This window comes from Taurulus bubalis (assembly GCF_910589615.1).
Source record: "Taurulus bubalis genome assembly, chromosome: 12".
Classification (NCBI taxonomy): domain Eukaryota; kingdom Metazoa; phylum Chordata; class Actinopteri; order Perciformes; family Cottidae; genus Taurulus; species Taurulus bubalis.
In genome coordinates, this window is record NC_136600.1 from 22,452,467 (window position 1) to 22,473,266 (window position 20,800).

Sequence of the window (20,800 nt, forward strand, 5' to 3'; positions counted from 1 at the left end):
TAAACAGTGAGCTGGGTTTGTTATGAAAACAAATACTATTAGCAGCGCTATCCAACCTGAAAATGAAGTCAAACCATACATACTCTTGAAGGTTCCTCATGTGTTCAGACCCTTTTAATATTTGATCAAATACCATTTGGAGACACTCACAGTAACAAAAGTGAGACACAATATCAAATAATATGAGGAATAATTGTTTGGGCTGCTCAGACTTTGTGTCTGAATATGTGTCACTGTTTTTCATCAGTTATGTTGACACTCACAGCAGATATGAGATTATTAAATTGTTAGTTGGGTTGTTATCGGTTCAGTTCCAATGCTGCCGCTCGCCAAGGCTTCCACGCACAGCTCGAAAACCACAGATGACAAAGCAATACTCGGTGTCAATGCCATCTGTATAGTTAGATATATCTAACCAAGTATCTGAAATACTGGCAACATCGTACCAGAAATGTAGGGGACACAAAAGCACACATAAGACATTGGAGAGTCCCCAGACATTTGGAGTCCACTCAACCTCTGCTAAAGAAATGGCAGTAAAACAATAAGGCCGTTGTCTAGAATTCAAGAGGTCCAGGATGATAAAACAAGCATCCCTAAAGCTGCAGTCTGTAGGAGGTCTGTTGCATTTCACAGAATGGAGGTAGAACATCATCTGACTCCCGTCTTGATGTCTGATGCTTTCAGATTTCTCTTCCAAACTTGAGGGATCTGTATCACAAAACGGGAGAAATTACACTTAGACTTGATTTCCAACCACACTTTCATCTGGCGTGTGTGTGTGTGTGTGTGTGTGTGTGTGAGAGAATTACAAGAGGGGGCACTGAAGGCTCCAGATGTCGTCCTAGAAATGACAGCAGTCGTCTCCATATCATCCCGCTGCCCAAGAACATGAAGCCTGTTACCAGCCAGAAGATGCGAGGGTCCTGGCAATACACACAAACAAAGTGAGTATTTGTGGGTACAAACACACAAACGGTGTAGTATGCACATACAGAAACGTGGACCAGAACGGATGAATACACTCAGCAAAAACACTTGGAAGTAGAAAAAGCATGCACTCACGCACAAACAGAGTGGTCTGTAATGACTAAATGCGTTTCAAATAAAACAAACAAAGATGAAATGCACTTTAATTATGGATTCATCAACTGCTTTTTTAAGTTAAGACAACAAAGACACAACTTCTTATTTGAGTTGTAAATGCCAAGCACAACTGTGATATCATTCTTTAGAAAGAAGCAGCCTCACTTCTTCGAAGGACGACTCCAAATTCATTCCAAAGGCCACCCCTATGAGACCGAATAAGGAAAGGGAGAAGGAACCCATCGACAGTTGCAGACTCAGGCGCATCATCACGTTACGATGGCTGGAATCAAACAGACAGCACAAGTTCTTTTAGAATGTCTTCAAGGGGTCAGGTTAACGTTTTAAAAGGTTCACAGTGTTTCATGTCCGTCTCAAAACAATGTCTGCCGCAATCATTTCTCATGTTCATACCGGCACTTAAAAGACCTCTTCCCAATATGCCGTTTATGTCAGAGATAGAGGATGAAATATAAAGTGCAAAATTAGTTTTGTGCAAATATTTGTGAATCTTCATTAGTCTGAAGACATCTTTCAAGGTTACAGTGCATTGTGTTTGTTACCATATCCATCCACAGCAGCTCAACGTGGAAATGCTGTAGAATAATATTCTAAACAAGTTGTAACTTTGAAGATACCCAATTGTGAAACTGACACTGCTGACGCCTCACATTCCCCTCAAAAAACTTTTTAATACATTTTGCACAAACTGATAATAGTATTATGTCCCCAGTCACGTAACTAACAGTACATTAGGAAGGGATCATTTAATTGGCAGTTTGAACATGAGGAATGACCACAGAAAGTCCCGTTCTCACTAGCGCCTGATTACTGTAGCAACGAAGAAGAAAGAGATGTTTTACCTGTAGACATTGCAAGTTCCAATATTATGTATTATTACTAAAGCAGTTTCAAACAAAATCCTGCAAATGGTCATAAAACATAAAAACTTATATAAATGTTTAATTTGGACAGTCATTCTATTTACTAAAACAATTGGGTTTATTAAACATCACTTGCCACTAACCAATAATACACACACATACTGTATATATAAGTATGTGTGTGTGTACCTGTCCAGATTGATAAAGATGACACTCTCAGAGTCGTCTATCAGCCCTTTCAGCTCTCTGGTCTTGTTCCCCAGCTCCTCTGCCTGTATTGAGCAGGTTATGGACACGCAACACAAACATGTAGATGACATTTAACATTGTGTGCCAGTGATTCTGATATGAAGTGACAAACAAGACACGCAAAAAGATTCAACTCCACAATAAAGGTGCAGGTAAGGACAAATGTTAGGACGTTAGTTCAGATTATTAAAAAATAAATACAAAAAGTGACATTATTACATTACTGAGCATGCATTATAGCGAGTATACTATTTTAATTATTTCACATAAATCTGTCAGTAGCATTACCTGCATATAGTAATTATCCAATAACAGTTCCATCTCTTCAGCATGGTCAATACCCAAACTGCTCTCCTCACTATGAAGGAAAAAAGACAAAAGGTCGTTGTAGGTTAATACAAATAGCTAAAAGACTGTTTAGAAAAGGCCTGGGAGTTAGTAACATTCAGCGATTTATATATATTTAGTAGTTGCATCGCCAACAGCCTCTTCAACAACACGAGTACTTCTATAGTAGTTCTTATCTTTTGCTGCAGCCACTAACCTGGGCTTTCAAGGAGCGTTTAAAAGAGCTGCCTTTATATCAGTGTTTGTGAGTGTGTAACTTACAAAACTCTTGGGTCTGTCCACTTGGTGAGACAGAGTTCTTCAATGATCTCGTCCTCATCCAAAATCTTCAGCAGGGTATCCTTGAAGACTCGAATGTCGGTCTCCAACTCTGATAAACTGTTAGGTACAAAAGTCATGGTGGGAAACCGAGTGAGACAGACAAAACTAAATATAGCAGACATTTTGAGAGAAGATAAACACGGAGATTCTGTGCTGAAAAGATATCAAGGCCAAGAAGAAAACACACATGTAGAAAACAACAATAGTGTGAGACCTGAGCCTTGAGCTCTGCCACAAATGATTATTGAAGCTTTATATTATTGAAGGTTAGAGACTTTTTTTTTATCTCAGTCCCAGAGATGCTGAACCAGTTCCTCCGCATCCATAATTTAGAAATGCATTGCATTCTTATTGCTAATATCATGGCAATGTATGTGCGTGTGTGCTTTACCTCTTGCTGTTCTGCAGCAGTACATGTAGTTTGCTTCTATCAGCGGAAAGGATTTTAGGATCCACCAGGGATTCCAATGTGTCCAACATTACTGGTTCGACATCATTCAGCCGAGCTCGTAGAGTGTTTACCTATCGAGACAAATACATGGAGACACATATTGGAACAAAGCCTTGTGTGTGCCCTGAAATAACCGGCAGGTTTTTATCTCGGTTAGAACAAGTCTAAATACAGAGATTTTACATTGGTTCTGTAATCTGTCTCACCTTGTGCTGCAGGATGGCCTCCAGTGCTCTGAACTCAAAGGGCAGAGAGTGCGACTGTGAAGCCAGCTGAGGGGCCAGTTCCAGTACCAACCAATGTTCCAGTCCCAAACCACGGAAATCCAACACCAACAGGGACTGCGGGGTCACGATGGCTTTCAAAGACTGTGGAGAAACAGGGCGGGGGAGGGGGGTTATCCTCTTCAGAAAACAATGAAACAGGTGCATGCAAATACTTCAAAAACATCTTCATTTCAAGACTTCCAAGATTGAAATTGCTTAAATGTTTTGTAGCAACTAAAGCATGTATTTTTAATCGTATTAATCTACATCATATTTCATGTTAATGTGTCTGGGCCCTGGGGTCAGTGTGTGTACTACAGCGCATGTGGATAACTGCAGTCCCAATAGTGGACTCTACTCTTTCAGTATTTGCTGTGATTGATCTGAAAACTCTGATGCACAAGCAAAGCACTTCTGTGTTTGTTCTCCAAGGCCACCGATACCCAAACCAGCAGCACCAATCAGGATGAGTGACCAGAACCTGCATCCGGGGTCTCCAGCCGCATTCACACCAAGTCAATACGTGACCGAAGCTTGTTAGTGTGCAGAGGTTAAACAGCTCCAAGACGCAGCTACAGTACAGGAGGAGTTCAGTACTTCAGGTAATGTACGTGTTGTTTTAATTAAAAAAAAATCTCTTTAGCAAATTATTAATTGTAGAACTAGAGAAACACGTATCATGCTGTTGGACAATTTCTTTTTTTTTTAAAAGCAAAATTTGGAAATAAGCACAGTACATCAGTTACTTATAATTATTTCTTAAGTTTTAAACAAATATAATTTTTATGATTTGTATCCTTGTCAGGAAAGAGGCATATGGGTATAAAGTTAACTTCAAGTATTTACATCTACTGTTAGTGAACTTATAATTAACAAGATGCAAAATTGCTTCAAACATTTAATGAAATAAAAAAAGCACCTGCATTTTCTGCACCTGTGTCTAATAAAGCAAAATGATGTGTTATTTTGCCAATGTTATTCTGTATTTTAAGTGTAAGCCTATTAAACAGTGAAGATAAGAGACTTTTCTGAAATTCTTTTTTGTAATTTAGTTAGAAAAAGTGTCCCTATTTAGCATATACAACTGTACTATTTTTTCTTTATTATATTTCTAAATATGAAGTACATTCACGTACATCCCACTGCTTTATTCTGACTGCAGGATGTCGGTGAAGCTGCACGGATATCTCTGCCTGCTGCTTGCTCTGTTGTGTCCCAGCTGGGCGGAAGAACAACAGTGTCCCACGTCTGCTAACAACTGTGACGAATGCATTCAGTCCGGCCCGGCGTGCGCTTGGTGCACCGCCCCTCACGCCAACGCCCGCTGTCACACCCCGAAGGGGCTGCGGAGAGCAGGCTGTCGTAAAAGCGACATATATAACCCTCAGGGCAAGGTGCAGGTGGTCAAAAATGACAGCAGGTAAATATACAGGTTTTAAGATCCACTGCTAAACTCTTTGCACTGACGGGCAAGTCTGTCAGATAAAACATGATCATCTTATCAGCTTAACTCACGGACAATTAACAATCTATGGTGATGCTCTTCTTCGGTAGCACCGAACCAGCCAAGGCCCTGTCCCTCCGGCCTCAGGAGTTCTCCCTCCGTTTGAGGCCGGGTGTGAGCCAGTCCTTTCCTCTCACTATCACCATGCCTACGAACCGGCCTATCACAGAGCTGACCATGGACACCAGCCCAGTGCCAGCAGGAGTCAACATCACATTCAGTAACATCATGAATGGAAACCCTCTGCTTGTACAGGTCAGCTAAAATAAGACATTAGAACACTGGGAAATACTAATTATTAGTATATTAACAAAGTCTTGTTTTTCTCTAGGTGACTGTCGAGGCTGCCCGGTGTCCCAAAGGGGACGACTTAAACCAACAGCAGAACAGGACTGGGCCCTGGCCTGTCCACATCACACCCAGAGGCTTTCTACAGAGTGTGAAGTTAGAGATAACTCTGGAGTGTGAGTATAACTTCAGAACCATCCTACTGTCAATAAATGGTAAAAAAAAAAAAAAAAAAAGACAAGAGTAACAGAATAATCCCCATTTTGGACAATGAGATAGAATAAATCCTCGATCAACGTTTACTTAAATAGTCAGTATGCTGCTAAAAGGCTATAAAGTGACAAAAAAATAATACAATTTGTGTTCACCAGGTCAGTGTGACTGCACAAGGAACCGAGAGGAAAACAGCCGTGGGTGCGTAGGCCGCGGGGCCCTGGTGTGTGGCCAGTGTGAGTGCCCCTTGCCTTACACTGGACACCAGTGCCAGAGAGACGTCGGCTTTTCACCAAATGAAGACTTCTGTCGCTCAGGCCCGAATGAAGCCGTGTGCAGCGGTAGAGGGAAATGCGTGGAGGGATTCTGCGAATGCGAGAAGCCGGCGAACCCAATAGGAAGTTACAGCGGACAATTCTGCGAGTGCAGCAACTTGGACTGTCCATACCACAACAACAGGTACTATCAGTGCTTATTAGTAAGCCATGTGGTATTGTCTTCCCTTTTAATTCTACTTCATACAGAAACAGATTTATATTAAAAAGTCACAATTTCTTTTATGGAACAGAATGTGTGGAGGCCACGGGATGTGTGAGTGTGGACAATGCCGATGTGAAGACGGCTGGACCGGTGAAGACTGCATCTGCAGCATGGAAACCGCTTCCTGTATGTCAAAAGACCAGAATCTGTGTAACAATAGAGGGCTGTGTCAGTGCGGAGTATGTAGATGTGAGCTGCCATACAGAGGCCGGGTCTGTGAGGCCTCCCCCTTTTGACCGGGCGGTTGTCAGCAGCAAATGGTTTGTGGAGTGTCGGGCTTTCGCTGACAGGAAGAGGATGCAAAATTGGAATCTGATAAGTAATTAGTCGAGCTGAGTAAAAAGTACAAAAATGTGGTGGATTACAAGTACAAAGCTGTATGAAACTAGTTAAATACAAGTACTGTGAGTGTGTATTTAAGTACAGTACAGTATGAACTATTAGAGTGAGGAAATTCAAACATGTATGTCTACATATATTTCGGGCATAGCCAGCAAAGAAGAACAGGTGAGAACTGGTTGCTTTTGAAACAAGGTGTTATGGAATGAAATTAATAAAATAAATTATAAACTCGACGTGAAGACAGCGTATTTGGTGCTTTCTGGATTTCTGTTACGACCTCACAACTCCCCCTTGCTGCTTTTAGCATTAAAAATGGCTCAAATTATTAATTCCTTTTCTGAAACTCCCCCTTCCAAACTATTTTTAGAAAGGAAGAGAATCAGAAACCGTTTATTTGCCAGGAATGTTTACACAAATGATGAATTTTTCTAGGCTGAAGGTGCAAACATTAGGCATGAGACGTTAGACGAGACAAACAACAATCAACAACAACAACTGTGCAATGGGTATTAAATTAAGTATAAGATAAAGTGCTCAGACAAACAGATAACGTTTGGAACAATTTGAATTTACAGTTACTGTATTCTGCCTCAGACGCTTACTGTTTTGTCATATTTCTAATTTTAAAACAAATGTCTTTTAACATGGAAAAACCACGGTACTAAATGACACAGTAGTTTAACTTCCAGCGAGCAAAATATGTCTTGAATTGACTGCTTTCTCTCACTGATCAATAAGTGTGAAGAAGAGTGTGACTACCTCACTGTGACAGTGATCGGCCTCAACCAGGAGAAACTACTGAATTCTGTAAAACGGTAAGTTGCGAAGACTCATGCTTCTCCTACTACACCTTCTCCAGCTCGCCCTCTGGTGGACAGTCGACTGTGGTGCGGGCTAAGGAGCGTCCATGTGTACTAACTAGAGGGGGTCGCAGGGGGAGGAGTGTGTGATGGAAGGCCTCCCAATTAAATCAACTTTTTCTACTGGTCAACTGGTCCACATTATCTTCATACACTGGAGTAATAGTTGACTAGATATTTGGTATACCTCTGGTTTGAAATGGAGGCGTTGTAATGAGGTCTCCATCAGCAGGAGAAGTTAAGTTCAGATGTTTTAACCTCTCTTCACTGTTTACTAATCAGTTTTAGAATTGATTTAAAGGTTCTACTGATCACCCTTGGAGCATTTGATGGTTTGGTCCCCAGCTACTTGCTGAACTGCTGCTCCCCTATAAACGGGGTGCCGTCTCAGACCCTCATGCAGGGTTTTTGCTGTCCCACCTTAAGGGGACCAGGTTTAGCAGTCAAGGCCCTTCAGTTCTTTAACGCTGATGCTTGCAGAATCAATGACATCCTTAAATCAACAGCCGGATCACAGATGATCCAACAGAAGTGAGCGTACCTCCATCCGTAGGATTATGCAGTTGTTTCTAGCTATTAAGCTGGTGCTGTGCTGAAAGCGAAGGTCTCTGGCATGAAGACTCAGCTCCTGGAAAAGCTCTGTTTTCTTCTTCTCTGAAAGAAGAGGAGCAGAGGGAGACTGTTAGAATATAGTCTTGAGTGCATACTTTTGTTTGATATATTTTCAAGTTCATAACCGGCAATAATATATCCACTCCTTTCAGCATCCTCTTTAGACAAAAAACATGTTGTTGTAGAACAATAAACATAACAAAGCGAGGGGGCTAACCCAACCCATAGTGGGACGGTCCCACCAAAGGTCAAGCTACAAGTAACACAGCAATGATGAGCAACAATGAATTGTGTGTCCAACTCTGCTGAGCGTGGTCTTATCACAGGATAAGCAATCATCTGTCTCAATGACGACCACGACTGTACTAAAGTAGATAAAAGATGGTGGGCAAAGACTAATTAGCTTTATTTCCCAACACTTACCAAATGATGTCACATTTCCCTCTTGATCAAAATTCATCTGGGAAATAAACAAACAAGAAACTGATCACGAATCTCGAGCAATCACAGTAAGTCAAACCAACTAGTTGTGATGTATCTCAATACATGAAACGCTGACAGTAGATCGGTGGGTGTTGAGAAGATGTTAAATCCGTCTGGTAAAAGCTGTGAAATCCAACAGTCTGTTTGCATCAGTTTCTCCAAAAGCATCTTGATGTTAAGTGCATAGTATTATAAGAGTAGTAACTACTGTTCAGGGGCCACTGGCCTACATCTCTTACCACTACAAAAACTGGAGACATACTGGAGACGTCCGTCACTCTGGAGCGGATAAAGGGCACTGTTCAAAGAAAAGAGAAAGAAAGTTGTCAAGCAACATGTTTTCATGTTTCAAAGATAATTAAACTATGTATACACAATTAAATCCCAATGACGAGAAAGAGATAAATGGCTCGAATATCAGAGGATTTTCAGGGATAGATTTAGTAGAAACCTCCACCTATGTACTTACTCCTCTACCCCATTTGCCTCTTTTAATTTGAATCAATAAATAAAGAGTTCAGCTTTGATATAGTTTCTAATGCATTGTTACAGTAGGCAGAAACATTGTCTTTATTACCAATATTACATGACTGATTCAATAACAATGGCTAAAATAAGGGTCAGAGAAATACTGTTCTGTCTAGTTTCTAGAATGTGTGTACAGTTAAGAAAAGAGGTACCAATATCGTGTAGGAATAAACTGTTAAGACCTCTCTGTTGGACAACTGTGTCATGAATAAACCGTGTCTAGATTTTACCGCCAACATATCTGCACCTCTGTAAAGCCATTCTCAAACAGATCAAACCACCTGCTGTAGGCACACTGACTATTACCTGGCCACGGTGCGCTTCTTTGGAGAAGGCTCTCCTTTCTACCTGCAGCAGACTGGTGACATCTTCGAGGTTGACATCTTGACCCGCAGACCGCGTCTGCACCGACACTGCTGTAACTCCTGCTGCGCGAGCCCAGTGTTCTACTCCCATGTGGCACAGAGTACTTCAGTGAGCAGAGTCCTGTAGCGGCGCCACAAGGGACGGCGGTTCGGTTCCCAGAGTGGGGGGAAAGGACAGAACTGAAAAGGCGCTTCAGATAAAAGTTCCCACCAGATGGAGGATTATATGCCCTGCTGCAGGGCATACAGCCCGCGAGCAGCAGCCTGTGCAGCTTCATCTCAACACAGATCACGACACATACATCAGCTGCTGGAGAAAAGGAGGGCGAGCTGTAGCTCGCATAGATAAAGAGAGAAGGGGCAACAGGTCAAAAAAGATGAGCATGTGTGTATAAGTCCTGGTTAGAGGAGCAGGAGTGCCCTCGAGTTGTTTATGAGAAGAGACAGGTCCGTATCCGCAGGCACAAGGACGACAGGTCGAGCAGGACCCTTACAGTTGAGGCTCCCGCAGCCTCCTGTAATGGCAACAATGTAGCGTTATGGGGTCTTCGCGTTCTCTCGTGGAGGTTTCAAACGTGCTAGAGACGTGCTAGCTGCTGGTGTCAGGACTTGGTTTAAAATGCGTGACAGGAAATGAAGACACGAGGAACAAATGTCATTTACCTGTCGACAGCTAGAGTGTCGTGAATTAACGCGCTAGGCTGTGTGTTTAGTCCGAAAAGAAGTCACCCCAAAAATTCAGCATGATAGAAGAACTTATCCAAGAAGAGGGCATAGGCGAGAGGACTCATGCCGGACCACAATGCACCGCGGCGACGACGAGGACCGGCTTGCCAAAGATCGTCTCTTGAGTAGTATGTTACATCACTTGGACTATTAAAGGTGACCAATTGTAGTCGTAGCCAGAATGTGGAAGCACTTTCCCACCAGGAAAAGACACAACAAGTATAAACAGTTATATGGATGGTAGAAATTAAAAAATACTCTTGGTAGATAAAAATCTAAATGATGAGATAGAACAGATTTATGAAATACAAGTCAAAATGATTACGAACTCAAAAGTTTGGTTCACCGCAACCATAATGATTATGTTCTATATTGATACATCTGACACATTTTTATTATGCTTTACCTCGATCAATTGATTAAAACTATTTCCACTATGATAATAGAACGTATGCAATTATTTAGCCTATAGAAAATGATAACGGAAGCATGTTATCTCCCAACATAAAGATCTAAATGTTATTGCAAAGCCCTTTCTGAATACAACACAGTGACATACAGATCTCTGTCTATTTTTAGTTGGCCTAAATTAAAATACACGGAGAAAATACACAGAAATAACACGTTTTCTTAAAAAATACATTTACCCTGATGACTGACAAGGGTCACATAGTGTGTTCCTCTCAACAAGGAAACACATCACGGAAAGGCTCGGTGCTTCTGTGGGTATTATTTACGTGTTTAGCGGTATTTTGGGGACTTTTTTTCGGCAGCCGGAACAGACCGTGCATGGGCTGATTGCTTCGACGTGCTCGCGCGCTGTCGGTAAAACCCGGTGCAGGCGCCGCTGAGGTGTCAGCATCAGCATCTCAGATAACCGGAAGGATGCTGTGGCAGGGGGGAAGCGTATAGGGGCTTTTTTATGTATTGTGCTGACGGTGTATGCGACTATAAACAGCTCCGTCCTCAACCCCGGACCACGTCCATTTTTTTAAAATTTTATTTCCTTTTTTCCCCTGTTTTGGTTGCTCTGCATTGAACAGCTGCCATGCTCCCGTCGTGTCAGTCGAAGCCGGCGGACAGCAGCGGGACCGGGAACCGGAGCTCCATCGCGAAGATGCTGCTCGGGGTCTTTGTGGTGTACATGCTCCACACCGCCTGGCTGCTGTTCGGCTTCCTCAACACCAAACCCTGCGATGGGAGCACAGGGGAGAGCTGCATCACCTCCTACCTGACAGCACGAGCCCGGCTACAGGTTAGCACATGCAGGCCTCTGCTTCTCATTCCGCAAAGACGGACACATCAAGGATAGCCTTGCCAAAAAAAAAAGCTCAATTTCTGTAATCTCTAACGTTAGCTCAAGACACTGCTGCATGGGCCTGATTAAAGGCTTTGGTGAGTCACATGAAGGGACTACATTACAACATGCAGGTCTACATATATGTGGGACATATACAGGTTTTTATCTTTATTCTCATTTGACATTTCTGTAGTTGCATCTCATTTTGGGCCCAGTGCTTTTTCTGAAATGAGGAGGCTGCTTTGAATCTCTTCTCTTCTTCTTCATCCAGATGAGTGTCTTCACCTGCCTCGTGCCAGACAGCAGCCAACTCAACCTTGCTGTAAAAATAGACCCCTTTGACCCACACTCTACATTTGAGAGGTGGGCTCCTCATCAGAAGACTTCCGGCTAAGTGCTGTTTACGACCATTGCATGACATTTTGTTCTACACCCTCTATTTTAAGAGAAACAACAGCGTATTTGTCCACCCGGGCAAGGCTGGCTGTTTTTAACTTATTGCCTCACCCCCTCTCTCTCTCTCTCTCCCTCTAGGCAGGTGAATGTCTCTCTGCCAGAGCAGACTCGTGCCAATGGCACTCTGTTTGCAGTCGTGTACGTTCACAAAGCCGGTGTTTCACCTCTGGAGGACAGCAGAGAAGTTCACTATGCAGCGCAGCTCACCACCTACATTACTCCCACATACACAGAGGTGCAGAGAGACATGCAGAAGGTAAAATGTAATTACATATCTGGCATAGTCATATTTTCAGCCACCGTGTCACCTTTACAGAAGACTTAGACATGCAGCCTGGCTGCAAATACGTTGTTTTTGTGGCTCCATTAGAGGTCGAGTCCCAGATCAGAGAATGCTGTGTCCCACTGGAGACCTCACCTGTCAATCACTATGATGTCAGAGGACTTCACCTTCAACAAAGCGGGGCTTCCCAGCGATGTGCGGCGCTACATGAGAGTGTAAGTGGCTTGAGGCTTTGGGGATCAAAGCAGGTATCAGTCTGTCATCGGGCTGCTTACTCACTTTCACTTTTATCTTCTTAGAGCATCTATTTTATCTGTATAACCAGTACCATATACCTTGTATGCCATACAATAGGTCAAATACATTGCAACTTTTCTTTCTCAAGTTAATTTATTTTATTTGAATAAGTCATTTTTAATATTTGAGGCATTAGGCAGCAAACATACATAGTAATTAACAAGAAGAAGCAAATATTTTAGCATATTTCATTAAGTCTGAGCATGATCTCTAAGTTTCTAACCAAGGGTATATAAACTACACACTTCCACGACAGTTAATACCATCATGGTTATGGTTGCTACACTGTAAAACACCTTTGACTGTTTTTAAAATCTAAGAACATCTTGATTGTAAAGCTAGCACACATCCTGTCACTGGGTAAGCTATTTAAATGCACGTATGTGTATATTTGTTCATACTCTCCTTACAGCTCCACCTGGCTGTAAATAAGGACATTTACCCCAGGTCAACGTCTCTAGATGAAACTGTATTCCTTTTCTCTCCTCGTATAGCTCTCAGGAAGGCCGACACATGATCTACCTCCCTCTGCTGCTGGTTAACGAGCTCAGCTTCAGAGTCAGAGACCTCCTGGTAGGACAAGTTTACACATAACCTTTAGACCTCGTCTAATAAATACTGGGCTGTGGATGAAATCACCGTACGTCTCTCTTCCCATACACTCATAGGAGATCAGCAGCAGCACTGTTCAGCTCCCTCTGACTGTGTCCTACGAGGGAATCTCACTAAGGGGGTTCAGGTTCTGGGTGCATCTACAGGACGTGGTTTATTCCCTGCGACAGTTTGGTGAGCTAATAAGACAACAGATATGTAATATAACCCACTACATATTTCAGCTTTTTGAACTGAAGGGAATCCTTTGATACTGCATATTGGCGTTTCTCTAGGCTTCACAGAGGAGAACATAGATGAGATTAAAGAAACTTTGGTGGGCTCCAACCTCTATTTGTTAGTGTTGACTGCAGTCATCACAGCTCTACAGGTGAGATTACACAACACCACAAAACAAGGCCATTCTGTATACACATTAGAATCCACCTGCTGATGGATTTCTCATGAATTATGAATGAATCCCGGTTTCTAAATGTAACATAGTGTGTCATGAGGCCGCGTGGCAACTCAGGCATGTCGCAAGTTAAGCATTGTAACGTTTCCTCTCCACATCTTTGGTTTTCTACAGCTTATCTGTGAATTCTTGGCTCTTAAAAATGACTTTAGCTCATGGAGAAAAAAGAAGAGCATGGCGGGAATGTCTAGAAAGTCAGGTATGTACATTAAATTAAGCAAGCTTGACTTTTTGTATTAGTTTGGTTTCGTCGAACAGTCAATATAGGAGGACTTGCCGTTAATTATGAACAACATTATATTATAGTTTTGCTGTAAATGATGTACCAAAGTGCTTGGAACAAGGTAAAACTGTCCCTATGGTCTCTCCCCTCCATGTTTGTAGTTCTGTGGCGTAGTCTCAGCACGTTGCTGATCTTCCTCCATCTGCTAGAGGAGACCAGTCTACTGGTGCTGCTTCCTGTCGGTTTAGGAGCATGTGTAGAGGTATTTATCAACACAGAAATGGTAAAGTAAAGATCATAGCAGAGCATTTTAACTCACTAACCTGTCATATATCGCCAGGTATGGAAGGTGTTTACAGTGTTTAAGATCCAGTTTCCATGGAAAAGCTCCAAACTCCATGTGAGTATGGCGCCAGTTAACCATCTTCCATCATCACAGTAGATTTGGTATCATTTGTTGTGGTTTAAATAACTTCACCGTCGTTTAGCTTTTGCTTCCTGATGCAAATAATCAATGCATCTATTTCTAATCTCCTGTTAATGTGCAGGTAAATAAGCTGGATGAGGAAGAAAGAAAGACAGTGGAGTACGACACACAGGTATGATCTTTCTCTCATGTGTGATTTTACACTCTGCTGCCGGCTTTGTTTGATTCTAATATGTTGTGTGTGGTTTTCCATCCAGGCGTCCAGATACCTGTCCTACTTGGTCTATCCTCTGTGTATCGGTGGAGCTATTTTCTCACTGGCCTACTTACGCCAAAAGAGGTGAGCTGGGCCACCTAGCTGTAAATGTTGCTACCAGATGTCATACACTCGTTTGTGGAGTCTGCTTGTAACATTTCAATACGAACTCTTTCCTGGTTACATCTTGGTTCATCTCCACCTACTGTACTGAAGTGTTTTAAGCAGTCAGATTCAGATCAGAGCTGAGTATTTCTTGAATAAAAGTAAGATGTTTTTTTGGTTATAAACAAGTGTCTAAACTTTTCATAATGTACAGAGACCTAGCAGCTACTTCTTTAGGTATTAACTTTAATTTATATTATGTTGACAGTTACTACTCCTGGTTGGTCAACACCCTGGTGACTGGTGAGTTGATCATCTATGTGATTCATCGATTAATTCACAGCACAGTGTTTCCGATGTATTTCATAATCTTGTCAGTTTTCCTCATTTCTTCTAGCTACTTTTATATGAACCACTAAATGTGCCACATTGACACGTTCCCTCTCCTCTCAGGAGTGTATGCCTTTGGCTTCCTGTCTATGGTCCCACAGCTCTTCATCAACCACAAGGTCTGTCCCGTCTAGAAGGGTATCAATAACCAAATGATCTGATCATAGTGCTAAGGGAAATTAAATGACCTGAGTATCGAAAGCTACTGTTTGAGCTGCCCTCTGCTGTCTCTTTGTGTTTCTCCACTCCTCTCTCTGGATCAGCTGAAGTCGGTGTGCCACCTGCAGGGGACAGTGTTGATGTACAGAGTGAGCGGGACGAATTATCTGGCTCATTCACAAATTGTGCAGAGCGAACAGATTATCTTTGCATTTCCAAACCTTCTCCTGTCCTCTCTCTAGGGAGTGAACACGCTGATCTCAGACCTGTGCTCCTGTGCCTCCTTTTTCTCCTCGTCTGGATCCTTCTCCTCCTCTCATCAACTTTCCTGCTTCAGAGATGAGCTCCTCTTCTTCCTCTACCTCTACCAGCGAAGGTGGGACAACCCACAAAACATACTCCAGTGTTTGACCCAATGCATCTGTTGATGGAAGCCCATTTCAGTCAGTAAAAGAAAACAATGATGAGATAGAAAGTCATAATTATGAGATAGAAAGTCGAAATGATGATATAAGAAAATCTAAATTATTTTTTTTCCACCAGATAACAGGAAGAAAAGAAAAAATAGAAAAAGCTAACGCCACTGAAGCACATTTTATTAGCTTTCGTGACTGCAGCCCCGCTCGTTCATCTTCAAATATACTGTCTATATGTCTGGGAAACACCGTAGACCCTCCAGTGTTTTTTCTGTTCAGAACCCACTTTTGTCTGGACTTGTGTGATATAACCCTCCTTTCATCGCATATCTCCAACAGGCGCTACGCCCACAGGGCCAGGAGGCGAGAGTCTGGGACCCACAGCAAGAAGCTAAAGACTCAATGAGGGGGAAAACAAACTCCTCTCCTTCCCTTTTTTCAGACATGAATGCACAAACACACAAAAACAACGTTGAAGATGTGAAATGGCGGCTCGGGCGGGACGCTCGGACATGTGCGTCGCAGACTCTCGGCCGCTTCAAACTGATCCAGGATGAGCTGATCTGCCTCCGACTCATCACCGCTGTACACTCTTGGTGCTGCTGCTTTTTGCTCGGCATCAATAAAGCTTCCCCCCTTTATTCTACGGACACTCTGCTGCACATGAAGAATACCGACAGCATCATATCAGCAGTCGTATTGTGCATTTGCTCGATTCTCCTCTTTATGATTCTGTTAAGCTTGAACCACGATTTGTCCTTTAAATTTGAAATAATTTTCTTTTATGGATTTATACACATACAGTATATTATATAATGTGTGCTTGTTCCAGCACTTACATGAAACTGGGGCGGCCTTCTAATAATGGCACAAAAGGCTATGTGGCGCTTTATGCTTCTATAAATAATTTGTATGTTCGTGCACTATTACATCGAATGAAAACTATTTTGCACAATTACCCCAACTCAGCGCAACATATTAGTTTTATTTGAAGTCTTTGTGAGCCTGACTAGAAGTATAAATGACGTCCTCTTGTTTGAACATTGCATGGCTTTGCAGCACAAGTGTGTAACGATAGACGTACAGGTGCAACATGGCCTCAGACAGAAAGAGAAGGACAGATCAGCAACGTAAGGCACTCGTTACTCTTCATTGATAATATTTAATGAATATGTTCAAGGTCTGATCAGAGTCTGATCAGGTTGTACTGCAGGTCGAAGGTCCATGCCACCTGTTAATAATGTTTAATGTTAGTCATATCCAGAATATCATTAGACAAAGTCACTTTGGGATTTTGTCGCCCTCAATTTTCACCCTTGTGTATCACATATAGACTTCCTCTGTACTGTACGATTATTTCCTGAGGATTGAGTTTGCAATGTTAACATGTAAAAAGAGACCTATTGTCAGCAGGTTTACGGCAAACATCCTGAATCCATGTGTCTATGAGGTCCCTGCAGTGCATTTTGACTTTCAACATACAATATAGCTGCTTAATGGAAGTGTCGGTTTGTTCCCTTGCATTCGGCATCACGTAGTATGAGAAACATTTGTCTCCAGAAGGCATAAACACAGCACTGTAAATTAACTGTGTTATCAAGCTGTTTATTGTGATCATATTACACCGATCTCTGCGCTATTTTTTTCATTATTTGCTGACTGAACTGCTTGAGCTGTAGAATAATTTACCAACCTCAAAGGATTTTTTAAATTTAATTTGAACTTTTGGGCAATGCAACCTGCTTGTTTTTTGTATTAATATGAAATAAAAAAAATTAAAATGTAACTGCCGTTAAGGTGTCAGCAGATTTGAAGGGGAAAAAATGGTGTCTGTGTGTGTCTGGATTGGTGTGTGCGTGCCAGTGTGACTATCAAAACATGCAATCAGGAGTCAACACACAGCAGACTGGTATTTATAGCATCCCTGGAATGGACGTTTCATGATTAAGACAAAATAAATATCCTCAATGTGTCCCATTTAGATTCAGCATTGGTGTCCGGAAATACAGAGAATCCCCAAAAAGTGTGTTTTTTATCTATGCTAGGTGTGCACTGGGTGCATGTGCACTGGGTGTGTGTGTGTACTGGTGCATTCCTCTGTTCACACTGGACAGTGATATGACAGATATGAGGATGACGTGATTGGTTTCAACGTGATCACACCTTCATTCACGAACATATCTGGAATCTCATATGATATGTCTCATTGGCTAATGGGCTGCAAGATCATTTCCACAAATAATGTTTAATATACAGTCTACTCACAGATATCTGTGAGTAGACTGTATATTATAAAGATAAACAATGAGCTGAAGCTCACATTAAATCTCTGTAAGGCCAGAGGGAGCGGCAGATTCAGGGGATCATTTTCCATTCTCATTTGATCATAAAAAAAATAAATATATATTGATCATAGCCACTTTCATGTCTAAACTTCCTTCCTGTTTCTGTTACTTCTGTACTCTCAAATGTCTTCTCAGAGCTTGTTATGAAATAGAAATGGGAGGTCCCTCTTAAAGAAAACAAAGTCAACATGACTTCAGGTGGAAGTCAGGTGAAGTCAGGTTGAGTCATCATGACATAACTAATATGGGACGCACGCACATTGTTTCAGTGAACGGAAACCTGACTCAAGAAGCCGCGCCGTGTTTGTGATTGGCGGAAGATACATAAAGGACAAGTGTCTGTGAAACCACAGCAAGGTCTAGGAATGCCTTCCAGTCTCAGGTGAGGGCACAGCGGGTTAGACAGGTGGAGAACAGACATGAAGATGCTGCTCGTTGTCGTGCTGCTCCCAATCCTCGTCTCACCAGGTAAATTAATCTCAGACCCATACAAGGAGAAGGTAAGCAGGACATAGTGGGCTTAGAGGCGATGAGATGTGTAACAATCTTGTCGTGGATTCAGTTTAAGGGTTGCTATAAACATCAGAGTCGAAAATCACTGCTCTGTTGATGTTGTCATCCAGAATGACAAATGGGAATTCAATAGGAGTTCAGTCAAACTGAACATGCTTAAAAGTTCATTTGTACATCTTTTTTTTTGTGTGTGGCAATTTCAAGGCCTTGGCACAATTGTTCTTGAAAGTATATAATAACAATAATAATATCAGTAAATGAACAAAATTCGACAGATGATGAGAGATGAGAGGTGATTTATTATCAGGGTTGCTGAGGGAGATGTGTGTATCAGTGCATGTTTTGCACTATAATAGTGCTGAATTTATCATATTTATTTACTAATTGATTAATAATGAACTTGTGTCAGATGGTGAAGCATGTTTTTAAGACCTCACCATGTGTTTCAGTGGCTGTAGTAGTATTGGAAATATGTAACTAACATAAAAGTTGAATTCAAGATTTGTACATTTGGGCACTACAGAAATAAGATATGTTTTAATGATGGTCTGTCTGATTTAAGTCTTTGGGTTTCTAGCCGTCAGAATACATCCGGGTTCATTTTAAACAGTAGATGTGCATTATTTTTAATTGTGATGCATTACCCGGGTGACACAAGGTAGCAAAACAATAAGCTGAGTGAGAGGAACAGTATGCAGCCGGCTTTACCGTCCTCTTTATAGTAAATAAAGAAAGAAGCAAGTCGGACAAGTTTGGACGAGGTTGTCTTTGGGAGTAGCTGTCTTACTAGTTTATGGAATTTCTATATATAACTCTATGGTCATAAACCTTTCTGTAGTTGTATAATATTCTTCCTCTATAGTCAGACTGAACATGTCTAATAATTTTCCAGTCTGCCATATATTTATCCTTTTAATTTGGGACTTTACTTCATAATTAATTTGATCTAGTTAGAGAAGGATTCATTTAATTCTCAGAAATATCTGCATTTATGTCACAAATACAGCAAAAACAATCCAATCCCATTTTAGTCAAGTTCATTCTATTTTAGTCTGTTACGATTTTTAATATCAATTCTCAAAATATCTTCTCAAGTATACCCTAACAACGTCACTAAGATTCTCACTCTCTGAAAAATCTAAATCCGAAACAATTTTGACCCAAAATGAGTGACTGGGTGAATAAATACATGAAGGGAAATACTGTAATAAAACAGATCAGGTGTTTTCCTCGAAACCAAAATCGTCAAAACTCTGTGATGAATGTCAATATTGTCTCTCTTGGACATAACCCTCCACACATGAGCCAATGGTTTGTCATGAAACTTTCATCAATGGACCTCCTACATGTTGTGTACTGGCTGATCTCACCTTCTCTCTTCTTGTCCCTCACTCTGCAGCGCTGTCACTGACGTGCTACGTGTGCACTTCTGCTGCCACCAATGAAGCATGCAACAACAACAACACCACCCAGGAGTGTCAGGCGCCCCTGCTGGACATATGCATGACTGTCATCGACGTTTTAGGTATCAATGATAACACAATATGCTCTCATATCCCGGCTCAGTAATGTAAAGAACTGCTGATTTTTGGAATCCAGTATCTATAAAATGTCTTATTGAATCTAAAAGTACCTTGTGTGTTGTTTAGGCACGACCAAAACTATTTCAAAGTCGTGTGCCAGTGAGGCCACGTGCTTAGGAACTTCCTCCACCGCCACAGTGGACGCGAACGGAAACGGAAACATCGTCAACTGCTGCAACACCTTCGACTTGTGCAACTTCAGTGGAGCCGAGTCCATCCACACACACACAGCACTGCTGTTGTTGACCGGAGGGGTGCTGTTACTGCTGTCACGCTGAGGTGTGTGTGGGGAACATCAATGCTGTCAAAAGCCGTGGGAGTGTATAGAAAAGCCTCAATGGACTGTAATATTATGTAATGTCTTGTTAAACACCTTAGCTCTGAAATTATGTGGAGATTGTGCTTTAAATACATGTGAACTGTATCAAAATCGGACACAAGTATAACATGGACAGGACTCCCTGATTGTTATATTTAAAAGGCCGTCGTAGATGAAGTATTATGGCTTTGAGTCTCACTGAATGCAGTTTATCGGCAATGTTCTAATACTTATTATTTCCTGAGAAATCTCAGGAACTTGACCACTATCCTTATGTCCTCCACCTGCAGACACAATCAGGGGATGAAGTCTCATCTTTGGTTGAAAAATTATTTCTATTCCGGATACAACATTGAGATGTTGAAACCAACTTTTTTTGTTTTATAGTGGATTTAAATCTGTTTAAAGTTGACGGTTTGAAGTTAAGATAAATGACTTCACAGGATACAATAACTCCATGTAGAACTTAAATGTAATGGAAGGAAATGTAAATGATACAAAATGGACAATATTAACATTAAATAAAAACTCTTGATATTTAAAAACCTGAAATGTAATGCTTTCAAATAAATCTCCATCAGGGATAAAACATGTGG

General features: G+C 41.6%; 3 protein-coding genes across 3 annotated transcripts; 2 read left to right on the forward strand and 1 right to left on the reverse strand.

Moving 5' to 3' along the window:
* On the reverse strand, positions 1-9,736 carry mrs2 (magnesium transporter MRS2). Its single transcript, XM_079227510.1, has 12 exons — positions 9,282-9,736; positions 8,687-8,745; positions 8,388-8,424; positions 7,894-8,006; positions 3,546-3,707; positions 3,280-3,410; positions 2,829-2,945; positions 2,508-2,577; positions 2,160-2,242; positions 1,252-1,369; positions 813-926; positions 1-711 (listed from the first exon to the last, which is right to left on the reverse strand). Exons 1-12 carry the CDS (start codon positions 9,616-9,618, stop codon positions 652-654), a joined length of 1,401 nt encoding a protein of 466 aa, XP_079083636.1. The 5' UTR covers positions 9,619-9,736; the 3' UTR covers positions 1-651.
* Positions 9,737-11,114: 1,378 nt separating this feature from the next.
* Positions 11,115-15,906, forward strand: LOC306745338 (lipid scramblase CLPTM1L-like; the record flags this gene model as incomplete). The annotated part of the gene is made up of 17 exons (XM_079228102.1): positions 11,115-11,321; positions 11,638-11,729; positions 11,901-12,078; positions 12,193-12,320; positions 12,897-12,975; positions 13,071-13,188; positions 13,290-13,384; positions 13,583-13,667; positions 13,853-13,953; positions 14,032-14,091; positions 14,240-14,290; positions 14,376-14,458; positions 14,748-14,782; positions 14,933-14,988; positions 15,133-15,177; positions 15,271-15,404; positions 15,784-15,906. 17 exons carry the CDS (start codon positions 11,115-11,117, stop codon positions 15,848-15,850), a joined length of 1,614 nt encoding a protein of 537 aa, XP_079084228.1. The 3' UTR covers positions 15,851-15,906.
* A 2,250-nt stretch (positions 15,907-18,156) lies between these two features.
* LOC306745418 (uncharacterized protein) lies at positions 18,157-20,756 on the forward strand. Its single transcript, XM_079228204.1, has 3 exons — positions 18,157-18,257; positions 19,702-19,827; positions 19,952-20,756. Exons 1-3 carry the CDS (start codon positions 18,209-18,211, stop codon positions 20,161-20,163), a joined length of 387 nt encoding a protein of 128 aa, XP_079084330.1. The 5' UTR covers positions 18,157-18,208; the 3' UTR covers positions 20,164-20,756.
* Positions 20,757-20,800: the final 44 nt, after the last annotated feature.